Here is a 24,365-nt window from a genome sequence, read left to right as displayed (position 1 = left end):
CCAATACTAAAACTCACCAAATTACTTTCACTAGATGCTTTGTCATCTCCATTCATCCTTTGTACCTCTATGGCTCACTTATTCCTGTCACAGCCGGTTGAACCTTCTTAAAACTCTTGCTCATCTTTCATGGGGAGCTGATCGTCGAACTCTTCTTCGCCTACATTCAGCCCTCATTTTATCGAAACTCGATTATGGTAACCAGATCTATTCAGCTGCCTCTCCTGCTTCTCTCTCTAGCCTTAATCCCATCCCTCACCAAGGATTACGTTTAAGCCTTGGTGCTTTTTGCTCTTCCCCTGTTGAGAGCCTCTATGCTGAAGTGAATATTCCATTCTTGTCTGATCGCCGTGATGCCCATTACTTTCGCTACTATGTACGCTCTCATGATCTTCATAATCCTTCCATATATAGAATAGTCACCGATGTTAGACATTATTTGTTCGTCGCCCCTGTTTGCTCCGTCTCTTTTCACTTCGCCTACATTCGTTCTTGTCTTCCCTTCACTTACCACCTTTCCAAATTCATGTAGCATCTCACTTTTCCCTTCCCCCATGGGAAGTTCCAACTGTTCAAGTCTGTTCTTTCTCACTCCCTTGCGCGAAAGCCCAACTGCCTACGGTAGCTTCCCTCTCTCTGTTTCTTGACCACTTTCGCTTTCATTCTCATGCCATCGCAGTGTACACAGATGGCTCTAAGTCCTATGATGTCGTCAGAATCGCGGCAGCATTTCTGGACAGTGTCAGGCAAGGACATTTACTGTCCTCAGCTAGCATTTTTACACCTGAATTGTATGCCATTCTTGCAGCACTTATCCCTAATGCGTCTATGCCTGTGTCATCATTTGTGGTTGTCTAAGACTCCCTTAGTGCTTTACAGGCTATACGAAAATTTGATGCACCTCACCCCCTAGTTTTCCGTATCCAACTTTGGCTACGCCGTATCTCTACAAAGCATAAAGACATTGTTTTTTGTTGGGTCCCTGGTCATGTTGACGTACAGGGCAATGAACAGGCAGACACTGCTCGCTGTCAGCAGTACATGACCTACCAGTTTCATATAGAGGTGTTAAATTTACGGACTATTTTGCTGTAATAGCTACCCACCTTCACACCCGTTGGCAACAACGTTGGTATAATCTGCTCGGTAACAAACTTTAATCTATTAAACCGAGTATAGGTTACTGGCCGTCTGCTTGTCACCAGTGTCGAGGTTGGAAGACTACTCTCTCCCGTCTTCGCTCTGGCAATACTCGTCTTACTCATGGATATCTCATGGAGAGGCGCCCTGCTCCTCTCTGTGAGAATTGTCAGGTTCCATTATCGGTCAGCCACATTCTGTTAGACTGCCCACTTTTTCAACGAGCACGCAGAATTTACCTCCAACGTCGTCTTCGTTCCTCTGCTCTCTCTTTACCTTCCCTTCTCGCTGATGGACCCACCTTTCATCCGGACTCTCTCAATGACTTTTTGACAACTGACTTACTTCACAAACTCTGATGCCTTCAGCCCTTTCTACCTCAATCTCTTGCTACCCTCTACCCCCGCACTATCCCCTGCCCCGCTGTTTTCTGTAACCTACTGATCATCGCTCCCCCTTTCAGCCGCCCAATAAACTCGCTTCCTTCCCTACCCTGCAGCGCTGTATAGCCCTGTGGCTTAGCGCTTCTTTTTGGTAAAAATAATAATAATAATACATTTTTTAGTGATCAGAATAAATTAATAATGAATTTGTTGAAGCTCTTTATTTAAAATAAAAACACTAATAAATTCTTCATACGAAACTTATAATCAGTATAAGTACAATTTGTAATGATATATAATGAAATTAATATAAATAAAGCCGTAATAACATATGACTTTGAATTTGATAATAAACTTCTGCAATAAGCAACCATTTATGTGACACTGAAAAGGATATTTCAAACTTGTTCATGAGGAGTTAAGAGTGGAGTAATTATGCTTATAATAGTGGTATAGTACACAGAGGTATTTTTGACAGTATTACAGTATAAATGTAAATACACACCATCACAAGATTGTGGCACAACACACACCATTACTTTATAGTGCCAAAACACACCAGCACACAAACAGCTGTGACTCGACCCTTGCAACCCCATGCAGATGAGTACACACAGCATTTCTTGAAAGTGGCACACTCATTCACATACACACACACACGCACGCCATTACGTGATAGTGACACAACGCTATCATAGTTTGCACATGTCATCACTATTATGCTCTGCACCACATGATTGTGATGCAACACAGTTACATGACAATGGCATTACACACACAATAATGGCCCAACACACACCATAACATGATTGTGCTGCACACAAACACATGTAATGGTGTGTACACTTGGACAAAGAAATTTCATGTTTAGCTTTGTTTAGAGGTTCATGAAGATGGTTGCATGTTTCACATACTTAGCTGGGAGCTTCAAACACTATGCTGGAGGCTTCAAGCACTATACAGGAGGCATCATGCACTATGCGGGAGGCTTCAAACACTATACAGGAGGCATAATACACTGTGCTGGAGGCTTCAAACACTATACAGGAGGCATTATACACTATGCAGGAGACTTCAAACATCATGCAGGAGGCTTCATACAGCTAGCAGCTCCACATTTCAGGATGGAGGCTCCAGTCTCCGGTGAGGCATCATCCACAAAGCTCAACGATAAATTGACGTTACATGGAAGATTCATTGACATTATCAAAGATTCTTCAAATAATTAAAGCATCTTATACCTTGTTCGTTGCTAAATACATTAAGCAGGAGATTTTGCTTACCCATCCCGGGGTAATGTAGGTGGGTTCTTACTCAAAAAAAAACATGGGCGGATATAGAACCCGCGGTCAGTCATAAAACTCCAGACCGACACATGTGTGGCGAAACGTTTCCAGAATAAAGCTACCCAAGTGTAGAAAAAGTGTATCATTCATCTACATATTTTTGGTATATACTGAGGTTGGTTGGTAGTTTTCTGAAGACGATGTTTACGATGTCTGGTGGTTTTGTGATGGATGATGACTGTTGGTTGATAGTTTTATGTTAGTGGTTATGTATAAGTATGTGACTGTGGTAGATGGTAGTTCTCTGATAATGAACCTGCCATAGTTGGTGGCTATTTAATAGTTACTGGAACTGCTTTGTTGGGTTAAAGATGGAAGTTCCGTATTTTCCGTCCTAGAAAGGAAAATAGTTTTTTTTTATGACACGAAATCGTAATAACGCAATTGCAAACAACCCATGGAACGGGTGGGGTTTGAACCCATGGTAAGTGAGTCGTAAAACTCCAGACCAGTGCGTAAGCCACTGGGCCAGCTGACCCAGTGGCATACTGCAGTTTTACGACTTGCTTACCATGGGTTCAAACCGCACCCGTTCCATGATTTATAGTTCATTATATATGGATCATTCCCTTTTATACGTAAATATTGAATGTAATTAACTCTTGGTCTGACAAAGTATGGAAATGTTAAAGACGTAGATTACATTGCGTTAGTATTCCAGGTAGCCGGTGACTGTATCGTGCAGCTGTAACGACACAAACATTTGCTTACCAAACTTATAAGCTTTTCCCTCGTCATGAATATAGTCTAACTAATTATTTTAAAGGCAAAGTAACCTTTAAATGTCAAATATAAGATGAAATCAAATAATTTATTGATGTAGATATTATAGGTGATTCGGTGTGACTTTGGTGAGTGGCAATATTGGTTTCGCTGATCTCCAGCTTCAGTGGAGATAAATGGTATAAAATACCGATACGATGGAAAAGTAGATATAAATGCAGTATAATGTGAGCCTTTATCTACTATGTTTCGCCCACACAATGGACTTTATCAAGTCACAAACAGATCTACCAGTGCAACGAATACATGAGTACATATAGTGTGGAGAGTCAGGCCTGTCTCAAATCCACCTGACTCCACACTACGTATATATACTCATGTACTCCATGCTCAGGTATATCTATTTGTGACTTGATAACGCCCACTGTGTGGGCGAAACGTAGTTAAACGACTGCATTATTTGTGTCTATTTTTCATCACATACTCCACCAACTGTTATTTTTCTAGGCTTTTAAGTTTTTTAAACAAATGTGTCTGTGTTATACTTAGGCAGATGTTGCTTAAAGACCTTAACCTTGTAATAACGAAGTGTTTTCCTGCTGGACAGAAATTATGGTGTTGTTGATTATGTCTGTAACTTGGAATGCAAGTGATTATCATTATCCTTTCAGTCACCTGATGACCCTTCTTATACTGTTCATTAGTGTATTTAGTATTAATAAAGATAAGGCTATTGCTTATTAGTTAATTACAATCCTTAATTGATCTTGAATACCATTCCGGATTTTGTTGCTTTTTAAGAGATTTAAATGATGAAATATAATTACATATGTGCCAATGATATGATAATCATATTTTCAGTAGCTGGTTCATTTTTTTTTTTAACAGGCATTTTTGTTTCGGTCGTTTTTTGTGGCTTTGTATTGTTTGGTGGTTCAGTGGTGGATAGATTTTATGTGGTGGATGTTGACTTTGAGGTGATTGGTCTTTCAGCATAGATTTCTAGTTCTGACGTAATGATGGAGTCTGAGATGGTTAGTCGTTCTGGCAGCAGATGGTAGTTGATTTTTCTGTTGAGGTTGGTAATACGGCGTAGGTTAGCGATTCTGTATTTCTGGGGTTTAGGTGGTAAAGCATTTATTTTGAAGAGGTTGTTTAGTTTGTACTACCGTGATAGTGCTTGATGGTAATTTGGTGGTTGCTAGTTTTAAGGGGGTTTCTGGATCTGGAGTGGTTAATGGTGCTGTTGAAGTTAAGTAAGTAATGGTTATATGGTTGATTTTTATTTAGTTGTATTTCATCTTTTTTTTAGGTGGTTGGTGGTTCTGTGGTGGTTGTTGTTTTGTTGAAGTTATTAATTGGTGGTACTGTGTTTTTTTACAATTATCGATAGTTTATGCTTTTATGGTGGTTAATGGCAGTGGTTAGAACTTCTATGGTAATTTGTAGATGTGAGATAATCGTCTCGTTGTAATGAACAATAATTTGTTCTCATTTTGTTGAATAGTTGTTCTGTGGCTACTGTAGTGGATGATGGTTCTGATATCGGTAGAAGTTCTGTGGTTATTGTTTATGTAGTTGTTAGTGGATAATTAGTCTTTTGTGGAAATGGATGGTTAATGGTTTAACCAGGTTGATTGTTCAGTTTTAGTTTTGGTAGTTCTGTGGAGACTGGAGGACTCTGGGTGGCAGCTGGTTCGGTAGTCAATAATTCTGAAGTTGCTTTGCTGTTCTGTGGTAGAATTTGGTTAGCGCTGTGGTTGTTTCTGGTAGTTCTGTGGTAGGTTTTGGTTATGGGGTAACAAGATGTGAGTCATTTTTGTATTAACACTAATAATAGGTCGAAAGTGGATGGTTCTGTTTTAGTCAGCGGTTCTGTGGTGACTGGTGGAAGTGTTTTTATTGTTTTCTAGCAGTTGGGGGTTCTTAATTAGTGGTTTTGATGTAGTTGGTAGTTGTGTGATGGTTATTGTTTGTGTGAGGGTTAGTTTCTGGAGGTTCAATGTGGGGTGGTTGTTCTGTGGAGGTTTATTCTTTAGTTGAGGATTGTCTGTGTGATTTATGGTTCAGTGGTAATTGGCCGGTGGTTCTGTCGCCGTTGGTTTTCCTCTGATGGCTGCAGCTTTGATACGGCTGGTATATTATTTGTTAATTTTATCACTTTCAGTTTTGTGTCAATTTGTGAGGCTGTGATCGTTGGTAGTTCTGTGGTTGTTGGTGGCTGTCTGAAGGATGGATGTTTGATTGCGTTTAATTCTAAATTCACCAGTACATGTGCTTCAGTTATTGGCTCTGTGATAGTAACTGTGCTAGTGTTGGTTTCACTGTGGTGCTTCTATAGTGGTCGTTGCATTTGTAGTTTTCTACTGGGTTTTTAGAGGTTGGTGCTTTTAAGGACCTGGTGATTGGTGATTTCGATGTATCTGGTAGTTTTTGCTTCTAAATCGAATTGCAAAATGGGTGGGATTTGTACACATGGCAGGTGAGTCCTGAAACTCACAGGTTAGTGCGCTAACCACCGAGTTTGACGATTCACCTAACATGAGTTCAAGTGCAACTCTTTCTGTGATTTGTTTCCAATCGTGTAATTACGATTTTGTGAATTCTTCTGTTATTATTAATTTAGTGATAGTTGCAAATTCGTTTGATAAGTGTTGCTTTTGGAGATTATTGGTTGGTAGTGTTGAAGTGGTAGGTGGTTCTGTTGAAGTGGTTGGTGGCTCTGTGGTACTTGGTCAGTCTGTGGAAGTTGATGGTTTGATAGTTGTTATAGTTCTGTGATGGTGTGTCTGTAGTTTTTGTGGATCTGCGATGGTTGTTGGTTCTCCGGTAGTTGGTGATTTGAGTCAACTGGTGGTAGTGTGGTGACTGTTACTTCTGTGGTAGCTGGATGTTCTGTGTTGGTGGTAGATGTTATGTGTTGCTTTTTTTTTTTTTTGGAGTGGTTTGTGGTTCTGCAGTGGTACTGGTTAAGTGGTCATTGGTGGTTTAATTGTAGTTAGCGGTTTTGTGATAAGGGTTTTGTGGTTATATGTTGTTCTTTCGTAATTAGTGGTTTTGTGATAGCTGATATATCTGTGGCTGTTGGTTGTTTTGTGGTGGTTAGAGATTCTCTAACTCTTAATCGTTCTGTAGCGAATTTTCTGAAACTTTGGTGGTTGTTTATTGACTAATGGTTCTGTGGTAGTTAATGGTTCTGTGTAGGTTGTTGAATTGTGTGGTTGATGGTTATTTTGTCGAGATTGGTGGTACTGTGATTGTTGTTGTTGTTTCAGGAGTATGGATGATGGTTTAGCTTTGGTGGTTCTTTAGTGATTGATTGGCTGGTGGTTCGGTGATGGTGATTTTTGGGTCAGTTGTGGTTAATGGTTCTGGGGCGATTAGAGGTTCTGTGGTAAACGGTAGCTCTGTTATGGCTGGTGAATACACATTGGTTTTGTGGTGGACGTTGGTTCTATGCTGGTGATTAATGACCCAGTGGCTAACGTATCGGTCTGGAGTTTTATGGCTCTCTCGCCGCGGGTTCAAGCCCTGCCCGTACCGTGGTTTGAGTAATGGTTCTGTAGTAGTTTTGAGTTCTGTGCTATTGGTTAATGGTTCTGTGATTGGTGCTTCTTCTATGGCTGACGGTACTATGTTAGTTGGTGGTTCTCTGAAGATTTACATTTCTAAGAACTAGACAACTGCTTAACAGACGAACATAATAGATTTCCTGCGATAGTTGAACGATCCTGCCACAGTTGGGTGATCCTCAGCGGTTGGACGATCCTGCGACAATTGGGTGATCCTCAGTGGTTGGACGATCCTGTGACAGTTGGGTGATCCTCAGTGGTTGGACGATCCTCAGTGGTTGAACGATCCTGCGACAGTTGGGTGATCCTCAGTGGTTGGACGATCCTGCGACAGTTGGGTGATCCTCAGTGGTTGGACGATCCTGCGACAGTTGGGTGATCCTCAGTGGTTGGACGATCCTGCGACAGTTGGGTGATCATCAGTGGTTGGACGATCCTGCGACAGTTGGGTGATCTTCAGTGGTTTAACGATCCTGCGACAGATGGGTGATCTTCAGTGGTTGGACGATCCTGCGACAGTTGGGTGATCTTCAGTGGTTTAACGATCCTGCGACAGATGGGTGATCTTCAGTGATTGGACGATCCTGCGACAGTTGGGTGATCCTCAGTGTTTGGACGATCCCGCGACAGTTGGGTGATCTTCAGTGGTTGGACGATCCTGCGACAGTTGGGTGATCTTCAGTGGTTTAACGATCCTGCGACAGATGGGTGATCTTCAGTGATTGGACGATCCTGCGACAGTTGGGTGATCCTCAGTGGTTGGACGATCCCGCGACAGTTGGGTGATCGGTTGGACGATCCTGCGACAGTTGGGTGATCTTCAGTGGTTGGACGATCCTGCGACAGTTGGGTGATCCTCAGTGGTTGGACGATCCTGCGACAGTTGGGTGATCCTCAGTGGTTGCTACTCCAGCTAAGTCCATCAACTGATCATTAGCGGCCTAAACCAATGACTGAAAACAAAATGAAAAATCGTAAAACACATTACAACTGAAAAAAAAAAAAGTAATGCATAAGTTTTAAGTATAGTGAGTAGAGTTAGTGAGTTAGTGACAGTGTGATGGATAGTGACAGTGTGATGGATAGTGACAGTGTGATGGATAGTGACAGTGTGATGGATAGTGTTAGTGTGATGGATAGTGACAGTGTGATGGATAGTGTCAGTGTGATGGATAGTGTCAGTGTGATGGATAGTGACAGTGTGATGGATAGTGACAGTGTGATGGATAGTGACAGTGTGATGGATAGTGACAGTGTGATGGATAGTGACAGTGTGATGGATAGTGACAGTGTGATGGATAGTGTCAGTGTGATGGATAGTGACAGTGTGATGGATAGTGACAGTGTGATGGATAGTGTCAGCGTGATGGATAGTGTCAGTGTGATGGACAGTGTCAGTGTGATGGATAGTGACAGTGTGATGGATAGTGTCAGTGTGATGGATAGTGACAGTGTAATGGATAGTGTCAGTGTGATAGTGAAGTGTGATGGATAGTGTCAGTGTGATGGATAGTGACAGTGTGATGGATAGTGTCAGTGTGAGGGATAGTGACAGTGTGATGGATAGTGTCAGTGTGATGGATAGTGACAGTGTGATGGATAGTGTCAGTGTGATGGATAGTGACAGTGTGATGTATAGTGAAAGTGTGATGGATAGTGACAGTGTGATGAAGTGTCAGTGTGAAGGATAGTGACAGTGTGATGGATAGTGTCAGTGTGATGGATAGTGACAGTGTGATGGATAGTGATAGTGTGATGGATAGTGCCAGTGTGATGGATAGTTACAGTGTGATGGATAGTGACAGTGTGATAGTTAGTGACAGTGTGATGGAGAGTGTCAGTGTGATGGATAGTGACAGTGTGATAGTGTAAGTGTGATGGTCAGTGACAGTGTAATGGATAGTGACAGTGTAATGGATAGTGTCAGTGTGATTATCAGTGACAGTGTGATGGATAGTGACTTTGTGATGAATAGTGTCAGTGTGATGAATAGTGTCAGTGTGATGGATAGTGACAGTGTGATAGATAGTGACAGGGTGATGAATAGTGTCAGTGTGATGGATAGTGACAATGTGATAGATAGTGTAAGTGTTAAGGTCAGTGACAGTGTGATGGATAGTGACAGTGTTATGGATAGTGACAGTGTGATAGTGTTAGTGTGATGGTCAGTGACAGTGTGATGGATAGTGACAGTGTGATGGATAGTGACAGTGTGATAGATAATGTAAGTGTGATGGTCAGTGACAGTGTGATGGATAGTGACAGTGTGATGGATAGTGTCAGTGTGATGGATAGTGTCAGTGTGATGGAGAGTGTTAGTGTAATGGATAGTGACAGTGTGATGGATAGTGACAGTGTGATGGATAGTGTCAGTGTGATTAATAGTGAGAGTGTGATGGTCAGTAACAGTCTGATGGTCAGTGACAGTGTGATGGTCAGTAACAGTGTGATGGTCAGTAACAGTGTGATGGTCAGTGACAGTGTTATGGTCAGTGACAGTGTGATGGTCAGTGACAGTGTGATGGTCAGTAACAGTGTGATGGTCAGTGACAGTGTTATGGTCAGTGACAGTGTGATGGTCAGTAACAGTGTGATGGTCAGTGACAGTGTGATGGTCAGTGACAGTGTGATGGTCAATAACAGTGTGATGGTCAGTGACATTTTGATGGTCAGTAACAGTGTGATGGTCAGTGACAGTGTAATGGTCAGTAACAGTGTGATGGTCAGTGACAGTGTGATGGTCAGTGACAGTGTGATGGTCAGTGACAGTGTGATGGTCAGCAACAGTGTGATGGTCAGTAACAGTGTGATGGTCAGTGACAGTGTGATGGTTAGTAACAGTGTGATGGTCAGTGACAGTGTGATGGTCAGTGACAGTGTGATGGTCAGTGACAGTGTGATGGTCAGTAACAGTGTGATGGTCAGTGACAGTGTGATGGTCAGTAACAGTGTGATGGTCAGTGACAGTGTAATGGATAGTGACAGTGTAATGGATAGTGTCATTGTGATTGTCAGTGACAGTGTGATGGATAGTGACTTTGTGATGAATAGTGTCAGTGTGATGGATAGTGTCAGTGTGATGGATAGTGACAGTGTGATAGATAGTGACAGGGTGATGAATAGTGTCAGTGTGATGGATAGTGACAATGTGATAGATAGTGTAAGTGTGAAGGTCAGTGACAGTGTGATGGATAGTGACAGTGTTATGGATAGTGACAGTGTACTCACCTATTTGTACTCACCTATTTGTGGTTGCAGGGGTCGAGTCCTAGCTCCTGGCCCCGCCTCTTCACCGGTTGCTACTAGGCCCTCTCTCTCCCCGCTCCATGAGCTTTATCAAACCTCGTCTTAAAACTGTGTATGGTTCCTGCCTCCACTACGTCATTTTCTAGGCTATTCCACTGCCTTACAACTCTATGACTGAAGAAATACTTCCTACTATCTCTCTGACTCATTTGTGTCTTCAACTTCCAATTGTGGCCTCTTGTTTCTGTGTCCCCTCCCTGGAACATCCTGTCTTTGTCCACCTTGTCTATTCCACGCAGTATTTTATATGTCGTTATCATGTCTCCCCTGACCCTCCTGTCCTCCAGTGTCGTCAGGCCGATTTCCCTTAATCTTTCTTCATAGGACATTCCCCTTAGCTCTGGAACTAACCTTGTCGCAAACCTTTGTACTTTCTCTAGTTTCTTGACGTGCTTTATCAAGTGCGGGTTCCAAACAGGTGCTGCATACTCCAGTATGGGCCTGACATACACGGTGTACAGTGTCTTGAATGATTCCTTACTAAGGTATCGGAATGCTGTTCTCAGGTTTGCCAGGCGCCCATATGCTGCAGCAGTTATCTGATTGATGTGTGCTTCCGGAGACATGCTCGGTGTTATACTCACCCCAAGATCTTTCTCCTTGAGTGAGGTTTGCAGTCTTTGGCCACCTAGCCTATACTCTGTCTGTGGTCTTCTGTGCCCTTCCCCTATCTTCATGACTTTGCATTTGGCAGGATTAAATTCGAGAAGCCATTTGCTGGACCAGGTGTCCAGTCTGGCCATGGCTCTTTGAAGTCCTGCCTGGTCTTCATCAGATTTAATTCTCCTCATTAACTTCACATCATCTGCAAACAGGGACACTTCTGAATCTAACCCTTCCGTCATGTCGTTCACATATACCAAAAATAGCACTGGTCCTAGGACCGACCCCTGTGGGACCCCGCTCGTCACAGGTGCCCACTGTGATACATCATTACGTACCATGACTCGTTGTTGCCTCCCTGTCAGGTATTCTCTGATCCATTGCAGTGCCCTTCCTGTTATATGCGCCTGATGCTCTAGCTTCTGCACTAATCTCTTGTGAGGAACTGTGTCAAAGGCCTTCTTGCAGTCCAAGAAGATGCAATCAACCCACCCCTCTCTCTCTTGTCTTACTTCTGTTATTTTATCATAAAACTCCAGAAGGTTTGTGACACAGGATTTGCCTTCCGTGAATCCGTGCTGGTTGGCATTTATACTCCTGTTCCGTTCCAGGTGCTCCACCACTCTCCTCCTGACAATCTTCTCCATAATTTTGCATACTGTACACGTCAATGACACAGGTCTATAGTTTAGTGCCTCTTTTCTGTCTCCTTTTTTAAAAATGGGAACTACATTTGCCGTCTTCCATACCTCAGGTAGTTGCCCAGTTTCCAGGGATGTGTTGAAGATTGTGGCAAGTGGCACGCACAACATATCTGCTCCCTCTCTAAGGACCCACGGGGAGACGTTGTCCGGTCCCATTGCCTTTGAGGTATCGATGTCCCTTAGCAGTTTCTTCACCTCCTCCTCATCTGTATGTATGTCGTCCAACACTTGTTGGTGTATTCCTTGCTGGTGTCCCCATCTGGTCTGTCCCCCCAGAGTCCTTCCTGTCTCTACTGTAAATACTTCCTTAAATCTCGTGTTGAGCTCCTCACATACCTCTTGATCGTTTCTTGTGAGTTCTCCACCTTCTTTCCTCAGCCTTATCACCTGGTCCTTGACTGTTGTCTTCCTCCTAATGTGGCTATACAGCAGTTTCGGGTCAGATTTGACTTTCGATGCTATGTCGTTTTCATACTGTCGCTGGGCCTCCCTCCTTATCTGTGCATACTCGTTTCTGGCTCTTCTACTAATCTCCTTGTTTTCCTGGGTCCTATGCCTCCTGTACCTTTTCCATTCTCTGTTGCACTTAGTTTTTGCCTCCCTACACCTTCGGGTAAACCAAGGACTCGTTTTGGTCTTCCTATTATTTCTGTTTCCCTTGGGAACAAAACTTTCCTCTGCCTCCTTGCACTTTGTTGCCACATATTCCATCATCTCGTTTACTGATTTTCCTACCATTTCTCTGTCCCACTGAACCTCCTGCAGGAAGTTTCTCATACCTGTGTAGTCCCCCCTTTTATAATTTGGCCTGTCCCCTTCAGTTCCTGTTACCTTCTCCACTTGTAACTCTACTATATAGTCAAAACTCAGAACCACATGATCGCTAGCTCCAAGGGGCCTCTCGTAAGTGATGTCCTCAATGTCCGAACTGCTCAGGGTGAACACAAGATCCAGTCTTGCTGGCTCATCCTCCCCTCTCTCTCTGGTTGTGTCCCTGACATGTTGATGCATGAGGTTTTCAAGTACCACATCCATCATCTTGGCTCTCCATGTTTCGGGACCCCCATGTGGCTCCAGGTTTTCCCAGTCGATCTCCCTGTGGTTGAAATCGCCCATTACCAGTAACTTTGCTCTGCTCGAGTGAGCTCTTCTTGCCACCTCAGCCAGTGTGTCCACCATCACCCTGTTGTTTTCTTCGTACTCCTCTCTTGGCCTCCTGCAGTTCTGTGGTGGGTTATACATCACTCCAATGACTACTTTATGTTCTCCGGACTGAATTGTACCTACAATGGAGTCTCTTTCTCCAATCATGTCCATGCCTTCCATTTCCTCAAATCCCCATCGGTGTTTTATGAGCAGTGCAACCCCTCCTCCCCCTCTACTCCTTCTATCTTTCCTCAGGATCTGATATCCTGTTGGGAAGATTGTGTCTGTTATTGTCTCAGCGAGTTTTGTTTCTGTGACTGCTATGACGTCTGGGGATTTTTAACTGATTCTTTCATTCCACTCCTCATGTTTATTCGTTATTCCATCCGCGTTTGTGTACCAAACCTTTAGTTTCTTTTCTATCATTGTGGTCATGCAAGAATATTGGGGTTGGGGGAGCGAGAGCCTTGGTGGGGGCCTATATGGGGCTGTGGTGTAGGTGGGGTTTGTGTTGATGGGGGTGGGGTCAGAATGCCCGTAAGGGACAGCTGTTGGGGTGAGGTTTGTGATATGGGGGTTGGTGGCAGAGGGAAAAGTGAGTGGGTTGTAGTATAGGTTGCTCAATTGCGTTGGGAATGTCGCGGGTGGAGTCTTTTGGTGGGAGATTCTGTGGGGTGTGTTTGCCCTTCCTCCTGTGTCTGAGTCCTGCTCATTTTCATTGCTTCCCGTTCCTCCTTGCGTCTCTGTACCCTCTCTTTCAGTGTAGTCCTTTCTTCTTGTGTTCTGTCGCGGTCGAGGTATACTCTCTGGTACCCCTCTTTGTGATGGATAGTGTAATGGATAGTGACAGTGTGATAGATAATGTAAGTGTGATGGTCAGTGACAGTGTGATGGATAGTGACAGTGTGATGGATAGTGTCAGTGTGATGGATAGTGTCAGTGTGATGGAGAGTGTTAGTGTAATGGATAGTGACAGTGTGATGGATAGTGACAGTGTGATGGATAGTGTCAGTGTGATTAATAGTGAGAGTGTGATGGTCAGTAACAGTCTGATGGTCAGTGACAGTGTGATGGTCAGTAACAGTGTGATGGTCAGTAACAGTGTGATGGCCAGTGACAGTGTTATGGTCAGTGACAGTGTGATGGTCAGTGACAGTGTGATGCTCAGTAACAGTGTGATGGTCAGTGACAGTGTGATGGTCAGTAACAGTGTGATGGTCAGTGACAGTGTGATGGTCAGTGACAGTGTGATGGTCAATAACAGTGTGATGGTCAGTGACATTTTGATGGTCAGTAACAGTGTGATGGTCAGTGACAGTGTGATGGTCAGTAACAGTGTGATGGTCAGTGACAGTGTGATGGTCAGTGACAGTGTGATGGTCAGTGACAGTGTGATGGTCAGCAACAGTGTGATGGTCAGTAACAGTGTGATGGTCAGTGACAGTGTGATGGTCAGTGACAGTGTGATGGTCAGTGACAGTGTGATGGTCAGTGACAGTGTGATGGTCAGTGACAGTGTGATGGTCAGCAACAGTGTGATGGTCAGTAACAGTGTGATGGTCAGTGACAGTGTGATGGTCAGTAACAGTGTGATGGTCAGTGACAGTGTAGGGGGGTATAGTTTCAGTGTTTTCTTTCAGTCTGAGCGAAACATCGTCATAAGGTTCAGTCACCTACATATGGGTTATTTATGTATTATATTTTCTTACTATGTATTAGAACCTTAGAAGATAAAATAAACGGGATTTTTTTTTTTGGTGGGGAGGTGGTAAATTTTAAGTATAGAATAGTATAGGCTACAGTTTGTCCCTATATGCTATTCAATCTATAGACCTTTAAATTATTTATGTCATGTACAATCATGCTGAAATCAATTTGCATTATTAACATTGGTAATAACCGTTAAAAGCAAAATTCCAAAAATCTCATGATCATTAAGCAAATTATTACAATTAACGGCAAAGACTGTGAGTCTATCCTTCAAATCTACATAGCTTTTCATTTTTCATATTTTTTATTCTAAGAGCCTAATACACGTTATTAGAAGGAACTTTAAAACAGTTTCCTCTAATAAATGACATGAATTGTACATAAGTGTCATTTTCCACACAAGATGCATTCTCATTCACGATAGACTGAGTACAGTGAGCTCATAATAACCTTAGTGAACATTTCGCACAGTAGACCGTTATATTACACGGTTTTATTTGGTACGTTTTGGTTACTGCACTTCTGAAAAATTGCGGCACAATTTTATACAACACTTCAAAAAATTAACTTTACATGATTCTTATTTCTGTTGCTTTTGTAGTCTTAAGCAGTAAAAACAAGATAATACATCAAGACAGTGGACTACAATTACATATTCACGTTTTTTTTTTTTAAGATCTGGAGGTCTAAGAAAAAAAGTTGTTTGGCTTTTTGGGGGCTCCCAGGAACGTAACCTAAATTTTGCCATAATTTCTTCAGTTTATCTAACAAGGTTTTACCTAACATGGCGTTTTCAGGAATGTAACTACCGTGTAATATAGCGGTACATGCTCATACACACCTTACTCTGTGCAACAAGCTCCACCATTCTGAGCATAACACATACAGTATCCAGCAGTCCCCAACCTGCGGCCCTTCTGGAAAATGGATGCAGCCCTCACATAAAATTATGATAATGTAAGGTCACGTGAGTTTGGGAAGGACACAGAAGACCGTAGATGGCGTACAAGTTATGAAATCAAAGGCTGCAAACGTCATTTAAAGAAAAGGATCTTGGGGTAAGCATTATAACGAACACGTCCCCTGAGGCACTCATCAATCAAATAACTGCTGAAGTATATGGGAGATTGGCAAACCTGAGATTAGCGTTTATACATCTGAGTAAGGAGTCATTCATGACATTGTGCACTGTGTACGTCAGGCCTATACTGGATGCTATAGGGATGCTAGGAAGTACTTCTTTAGCCTTAGAATTGTCAGGAAGTGGAATAATCTGGACAGTGAAGTAGTGGAACCAAGTTTCATACGTAGCTTTAAGAAAAGGTATGACAAAGCTCATGGAGCAGGGAGAGAGTGATTTAGTATCGACCAGTGAAGAGTCGGGGCCACGAGCTATGACTCGACCCCTGCAACCACATATAGGTCAGTACACACACACACATACACACACACACACACACACACACACACACACACACACACACACACACACACACACACACACACACACACACACACCCTTCCCCTTCCCCCGCCTCACTAGCCCCCACTAAATCGCACCCACTCATTTGTCCCCCTTTACTTCTGCCTCACCCCTTTCTTTCTGTACCCTCTCTATCTCCCCTTCCCTCTTCCCCTTCCCCACTTCTCTCTCTCTCTCTCTTCCTGTCTGTGTGTCTTTGCCACTCACTTGTCCTCCTTTACTCCCCCCTCACCTCTCTCTCTCTCTCTCTCTTTTCTTACACAGGGTTTGACAAGGTTAGGTTAAGGGTCCCTAGCTTTATTTGCAAGCTATTTACAGGTTAAGGAATCCTAATTTTATTGGCAAGCTAAGAGCTGTTACCTACATCAGCTCATTTGAAAGCATTTTTATTGTTATGAGACATACAAGTAGGAAACAGGACGAAGTTGGAGCCATCTGTTGGCCAACATTTTCATTTGATCAAATGACTTTATCTCGTTGACATCATTATGCTGTAGGAATGTGTTCCATACTCGAGTCATCCTGGGTATATATGATCTCAGATGAAGTGATGTTCTGGAAAGGGTACAGCCAGAGTGAAGTTGCTGCTTTCTGCCTGTCTTGTGGCATAAAAAGCTTGCTTCACGCTGTCCTCGAAGTAGATCCAAGTGTGGCACTTTGACAATGTTGGCCTTGTATATAACAGTAAGGCCACCCACATCCCTCCTGTGTTGAAGGCTCTGCTGAAATGACAGATCTATCCAGGATGGGTCCAGGCGAGAGATGAGACGTCTTGCTCTGTCCTCTACTCTGTCGAGCAGTCGCAGATGAGAGGGGGGGGGGCAGGCAAACCATGAAATTAGAGCATACTCAAGGTGTGAGCGCACTTGTGCCACGTACAGAATCTTGCAACCCCTACTGTCAAGCAGATGCGAGATACGGCGAAGTGCTGTAAGCCTCCTGGCTGCCTTGTTTGCAAGATTTACAACATGGTTCTTATGGTTAGTTTGGAGTCAAATTTCACCCCAAGGATATCAACTTCTTCTCCAGGTGCCAACACCCTCCCATTCATCCTTACTACTGCACCAGCATTACCATCATGGTGCCTAGAGACCATCATCATTTGCGTTTTCTCTCTCTCTCTCTCTCTCTCTCTCTCTCTCTCTCTCTCTCTCTCTCTCTCTCTCTCTCTCTCTCTCTCTCTCCCTACCTCTCACTCTCCATCTTTCTCTCCCCCTTCTCCCTCTCTTTCTCTCCAACTCTTCCTCTTCCTTTATTTCTCTGTCTCTCTCCCCTCCCAATGACTCTCCCTCTTCACCACTGTCTCCCCTCCCCCTCTCTCACTCTCCCCATTTTACTCCCTCTGCTTCCCCCAAAAACACAAACAGCATGCACACACACGCACACACACAAACGATGATACCTAGCTCATAAATAAAAAATGGAGCCCCAGGGGGGAAGTTGAAGACTCAGGGGACCAGAGGAAGATGGGTCTGGAAAGGAAGAATGGATAGAATAGCTATCAAAAAGGTTGGGATAAGAGTGAGAAAGCAAACTAGGCAAGCTTACTGCGAAAATGGAGAAAAGGCTGGATGTAAAAAAGAAGAGTGGGAGTTCTGAGCTGAAGCTGCAGAAGGTAAGATACAGGCCCTAGAAGAGGAAATAAACATGCTGAAGTGAGACACTGGGCCAACGACCAGAAGGGACATGGCAACCAGAGCAGGCACATCAATATTAAGCAAAGAGTCCAAAGGAAAGGAAGGAGACAAGAATTACAATGAGGCCCTAGGCCACTAGACAAGGTCGAGGAATGGAAGGGGACAGGGACAGCAGTAAGTTTGGGCAGAAAAATAGGTAGAGAAGGTGATAAGACCCAAACAGAATCACAACCAGGCCACCATCAGATACGGGAAATAAGGCGAGGTAGCGGCAACATATAAATGGGAACCAGAGACATGGAGGGAAAAGCAATGAGAGGAGGAGAGGGAGAGGTCAGTTTTTATTCATTTGCTTCAGGAGAGCAAAGGGAGGATATTTAATGAAAGATGGTAGAAAGAAAAACAAGAGATTGACAATATCATCAAACAAAAAGGAGAGGAGGACATGACTGAACTAATAAATTTTCAGAGAATAGGGGGGTACTCGAATAAGAGAAATCGGCCAGTCAAACTGATTTTCAAGACAGAAACGGTGAGGAGCAAGATCCTGCAGGAGAAACCATGGCTAAAGAAATCAATGAAATACCGAAGGGTATTAGACCACGACAGAACGAGAACAGTGACAGCAGCTGAGAGAGAAAGAGGCAAGAGAGTCAGAAAACTACAGTCGAGTGGAACAAAAGCACAAACTCCCAAAGAATCACCCCTCAGAACCCTGCAGCCAAATATAATATCCAAATACAAACCATACTCCATACCCACAGCCCCCATGTCACACGAAGCTGTAGAATCTCATAGCACCCTGCCAAGGTCTCCACTCCTCCAGCCTCCACAAACCCATAGAATACAGTGTTGGAGTGGAAACTGAAGGTGTGGTACACCAACACTGATGGAATAACCAATTAGTGGGAGGAGTGGCATGAAACCAAGCTCAAAGGGATGATAACAGATGCCATGTTTCCAAATTGATATGAGATCCTAAGGAAAGACAGAGAGAACAGATGGATTAGAGGAGTGGCACTGCTCATCAAAAACCAGAGAGATTTGAGGAGCTGGAGAGAGGAGACAGAGGAAAAGCAAGGGACTACGTAACAGGAACAACTCAGATTGGAGGTCTCAAGATGGTGATTGCAGTGATGTATAACCCACCGCAGAATAGCAGGAGGCCAAGGCAAGAATATGATGAAAGCAACAGATTTGGGTATCTGGGCGTTGGCCCAGCAATGGCTGACACACATTGGCTGAAGTGGCCAGAAGGGCCCATGCGGGCAGGGCAAAGTTACTGATTGTGGGTGACTTCAATCACAAAGAAATTGACTGGGAAAACCTGATGCCACATGAGGGCCAAGAAACATGGAGGGCTAAGATGATGGAGGTGTTACTGGAAAACCTCATGCATCAACACGTAAGGGACACTACCAGAGAGAGAGGAGAGGACGAACCAGCAAGACTGGTATTTAGGACATGATATATGAAAGACCCTGTGAAGACCTGTTTGTGTGCTCTCTGTGAATCTGAACCAGGATGCCCTCTCTTGAGCAACTTTACCAGCAACTGAAAGAAGAACTTAGGGTTGCTAAGCTGGAGATACGGCGATTAACAGAGGAGAACAAGAGGATTCATAGTAATCCTCCTGTTGTGAGTCCCCAGGTTAAGAGGGGAACTTGGTCAGTGGCCGGGCAACATGGAACCAAGCTGAGGATCAAGAAGACTGCTTGAGAGGCAGAAACAACGAGGAACCAGAAGACTACTTTGGAAACTTCCAACCCATTTTCGGTGCTACCTGACGAATGTGCGTATTCTACTGTGAATGTCACAACGAGAACCAAGGAAGCATTGGCAGACGTGAATGAGACATTTCTAGAAACCCCAAGGAAGACCATCGAGAACGTCTTGACGAATTCCACAAGTGAAGGTGTAGTGCTACCTGACGAATATGAGTCGACTACTGGGAAGTTCACGAAGGACGACGCCAAGGAAGATAAAAATATTGTTGCTGTTGGGGATAGCCAGATTAGCTTCATGGATAGGGCATTCTGCTTGAAGGATAGGAGTTGGAGGAAGAGAGTGTGAATATTAAAATGGCATAAAATACCGACAGGTTGTTAGGTAAGACACATATGCAACAGTTAGGTATCTTTATTTCGAAACGTTTCGCCTACACAGTAGGCTTCTTCAGTCGAGTACAGAAAAGTTGACAGAAGCAGAAGAGACCTGAAGACGATGTAATCAGTCCATCATCCTTGAAGTTTTGAGGTGGTCAGTCACTCAGCCTGGAGAAGAGTAATGTTCCATAGTTTGAAGCATTGTTTCAGACTATAGAATATTACTTTTCTTCAGATTGAGGGACTGACCACCTCAAAACTTCAAGGGTGATGGATTGATTACATCGTCTTCAAGTCTCTTCTGCTTCTATCAACTTTTCTGTACTCTACTGAAGAAGCCTACTGTGTAGGCGAAACGTTTCGAAATAAAGATACCTAACTGTTGCATATGTGTCTTACTTAACAGGCAGAGAGTGTGTTTTCCTGGGGCTCGGATGAAGGGTATTGTTAGCTGTATGGATGAAATCATGAGAAGTAATGGGGGCAATCCTATTTTCTGTCTCAGTGCTGTTGGCAATGATATTGGCAGATGTAGGAGTGAGGACTTGATTAGGAGGTATAGGTCAGCAATAGAAATAATTAGGAGGAAGGGTGGGAACCCTGTCATATGTGGTATTTTGCCAAGGAGAGGAGTTGGAAATGAATGGTTGTCCAGGGCAATTGGTGTCAATTGCTGGCTGGACAAATACCGTAAGGAGAATGTGGTAACATTCATTGACAATTGGGACCTCTTCTATAGCAGAAATGATGTATACCAGGGATAGGGTTCACTTATCTAGGTCTGGGGTGGGGGCACTGGCAACTGCAGTAGAGGGAGCTGTTAGGACTTTAAACTAGGAATAGTTATTGGTATGGGTTTTGGCGGGAAAAGAGTGAAGTCCCAGTGTATTAATATCAGTACTAGGAGAACTAGTAATAGGCAGAATGATGTGAATATTGGAAAGCCAGTGGCACTAGGTGACAAGGACAGTAATAGGTTTAGTGGAAAAATAGAAATGAGCAGGAAGGGTAAAGAAAAAGTAGGGTTCTTAAATGTACATTATGTCAATAGCCGTAGTGCTAGGAATAATATGGACGAGTTGAGATTAGTTGCTAGTGCAGGTAACATTGATGTATTTGCCTTAATACTTGATACTGTTTTTCTTATTTTTATTTTTTTTTTTATTTTTGAGAAATTATTAAGGTAAGTGTCCACCCTGCCCATTGAAAATGATGTCGGTTAATTAAAAAAAAAAGAAAAAATAGATGAAGGTCGTATATTTAATGAGAGTTGGACATATGAGTTCTTTATTTCACAACGGCATAAGGATTATTTTTCCTTACAAGGCAATACAGTGTTAAACAAAATAAATGCTTTGAAAAAGTCCATTTCTTCACAATTTTTTTTTTTTAGAAATAAGACCAAAGAAACCGAGTCATGTGAGCGGGAGAGTTTTGAGGTGACCAAATACATGTGAAAAAGGGAGGCCATTTACAGACGGTGAATTTGTTAAAGAATTCACGATAAGACTTCTTAAAGAAATTTGTCCAGAGAAGCTGTCTTGTTTTCAAAATATTAATTTGTTTGCTTCAACAGTTACTACGCTTTTGGAATAACAAAAAAAGGCACAATACCGTATCTGGAAATATAGACAAATAACCCGCACATAGAAGAGAGGAGCTTACGAAAACGTTTCGGTGGTCGTGTGGGTTATTTGTGTAGGCTTTTGGAAGATTTACATGAATGTATCTTTTGTGAATTGTCTAAAAAATCAGAACTTTTTAATATTTTACTTTAGCTCTAAATGGAAGTTGTGATATTTCCAACAAAACATAACTTTTGATTTTCATTAAAGGTATTGACAACAACTTTAAAAATGTGGATGCATTATGTGCACTGGGAAGTATGAAAAATAATACGTCAGAAAATCTATTTTTGGAATTATGTGGGGTGTTAAAACCCCATAACTTGGGTTGGGACAAGTTGAAAAGTGTGACTACAGATAGCCAAGAAATATGATGGGTAATAAAGCTGGGCTGCTGGAAAAAGTCAAGGAAAAGGTTTTTAATGGTTATGAAACAATTTCTATGAGGATTCACTACATCATCCACCAACAAGCATTGTGTAGTGAAGTAATTAAATTTGAAGATGTCATAAGTATTGTCATATCATGAATCATCTACAGTTTCAAAAGCTTTTATCAGAATTAGATTGAGAATATAGTGATAAATTGTTTCATGGTGACATGAGGTGCCTCAGCAGCGGGAAAGTTCTCAAACGTGGACTTTGTCAGGAAATTAGAATATTTATGAGTGAAAAGGGAAAGCTTCATGAAGCATTTCCAGATCAGAATTGTGCTACATCTTTTGATTTCCAGTATAATTATTTTAACATGTTATAAGGATATTGTTAATAAATATTAAAGTTAATGTTAATCATTGCAAAATACTATCCTCCTTTCAAGTTAACTTTCAAAATTAGGTCCTCTCAAATTAAAAGGTTGGGGACTACTGGTATGTACTCATCCACCACGCTAGACTGAGTGCAGGGAACACCATCATCCTCAGACTGCTGGTACACACTCATCCACCACTCTTTGCTGAGTGCTGGGAACACCATCAGCCTCAGACTACTGGTATACACTCATCCACCACGCTAGACTGAGTGCAGGGAACACCATCATCCTCAGACTGCTGGTACACACTCATCCACCACTCTGCTGAGTGCTGGGAACTCCATCAGCCTCAGACTACTGGTATACGCTCATCCACCACGTTAGACTGAGTGCTGGGATCACCATCAGCCTCAAACCACTGGTATACACTCATCCACCAGGCTGGACGGAGTGCAGGGAACACCATCACATTCAGACTACTGGTATACACTCATCAACCACGCTGGAAGGAGTGCAGGGAACACCATCATCCTCAGACTATTGGTATACACGCATCCACTGGACTGAGTGTAGGGAACTCCATCAGCTTCAGTGACCAGCACTAGATCAAGAAATTTGATCTGAGGCCAGACCGAGAGGGCAATAATCAAAGAATATCATCAAGAGAAAAATAGGAGATGAAATCTCTCCTACAATCATATACATTTATAAGCATCTGTACTACATACTCTTATATCTATCCAAACCATACCACGGGTGGGATTTAAACCCGCGGTCAGAGAGTCTCAAAACTCCAGACCATCGCGTTAACCACTGGGCCAGCCAGCTTCAATAAGATTAGTCCAACTAGGTATATTTCTACACCATATGAAGGTTAGCATAGGCACCACTGTGTCCACAAATGCAAGTTTTTACAGACGAATCTCCCGCTAGCATGGCCGTGAAGAACTCTAGCTCAAGTCCCCTCCAAGTCGTCAGCATGGCTCACGAAATCGTAATGACGTAAACTTGCATTTGTGGACACAGTGGTGCCTATGCTAACCTTCGTATGGTGTAGAAATATACCTAGTTGGACGAATATTATTGAAGCAAAATGGCCCATTGGCTAACGCGACGTCTGGAGTTTTGAGACTCTCTGACCGCGGGTTCAAACCCCACCCGTGCTATGGTTTGTTTGCAATCGTGTCATTACGATTTCGTGAGTCATATCTATCCAACATTCGTCTATACTACATACAGCTATATCGCATATCTAAAATTCTGTACTGTAAAGTTAAACATCAATCTCACATCCTTATACAGCTATATCACATACTTGCACATAGATAACTCACACTTTTCATATTGCGTATTATACATGTATTAGTAGAAAAACTTACAAGAATTTGGAAGACAACATAAGCACGGTGTAGGACAATAAGTGCCTTGTTCCGCACTTTCATCTGCCCGGCACTCAAATCTACATACACCACTGAAGTCAACGCCGGGTATGTTACACGTCGGCTGAGTTAATGTGCATACTGTTGAAGAAAATAATAAACAAAAAGAAAGGAATTATATCTTATATGCCAATACGCGTTTTTTTCAAAATCTTCCAAAGCATATTATCTGCCTACACACATCGTGACTCTTGTCAAACTTCCACAACTATATGTTTATCTTTGCACTTGTCTTGCTAAAGTTCATTAAGCCATATTTTTATTTGCCATTGTAGGTTTTGTCACAGTCTGTCCTTCATCATTTGTATGATTACTGAACGTTGGCAGCACTGAGTTTATCTCCCAGTGCTACCAACATCAACCACCCCTTTCTTTTTAGAATTCATTATTTTAGGTAATTACAAGAAAACATGAGTGAATATCCATTAACTTAAACTTAACTCAATCTAACATACAATGAAATACATTGTAATTTCCTGGGTCATTGAGCAAGTTGAAATCTACAATGGGCAATTAAGTGTGGAAATGGTTCTCTAATTCTAGAACTGCTTCATTATCAAGGTTCCCAAACTAGTTACAATGTTCTCTAGCGAAGCATGTGTTGTCTAGGAATCCCAAGCTAAATTTAGTTATCTACCAAGGCATGTTTTGGCAAGGCTTCCAAGCCATATTTATATTTGTCACAGTATGTAG

At 42.7% G+C, this 24,365-nt stretch overlaps 1 protein-coding gene across 1 annotated transcript in view; it reads right to left on the bottom strand.

Annotated features, from left to right (window-relative positions):
* Nucleotides 1–1,740: 1,740 nt before the first annotated feature.
* LOC138854657 (keratin-associated protein 16-1-like) overlaps nucleotides 1,741–24,365 on the bottom strand; it is a 154,055-nt gene continuing 131,430 nt past the window's right edge. Inside the window, exons 11-12 of the mRNA XM_070099016.1 lie at nucleotides 23,613–23,753; nucleotides 1,741–8,117 (exon numbers count right to left, since the gene is read on the bottom strand). Of these exons, the coding sequence (XP_069955117.1) occupies nucleotides 8,098–8,117; nucleotides 23,613–23,753 (161 nt within the window). The 3' untranslated portion in view covers nucleotides 1,741–8,097. The remainder of the gene's footprint in view (nucleotides 8,118–23,612; nucleotides 23,754–24,365) is intronic.

This window comes from Cherax quadricarinatus, chromosome 66 (genome assembly GCF_038502225.1).
Source record: "Cherax quadricarinatus isolate ZL_2023a chromosome 66, ASM3850222v1, whole genome shotgun sequence".
Classification (NCBI taxonomy): domain Eukaryota; kingdom Metazoa; phylum Arthropoda; class Malacostraca; order Decapoda; family Parastacidae; genus Cherax; species Cherax quadricarinatus.
The sequence above is the reverse complement of the archived record's forward strand: the minus strand, read 5'-3'. Positions and strand labels throughout refer to the sequence as shown.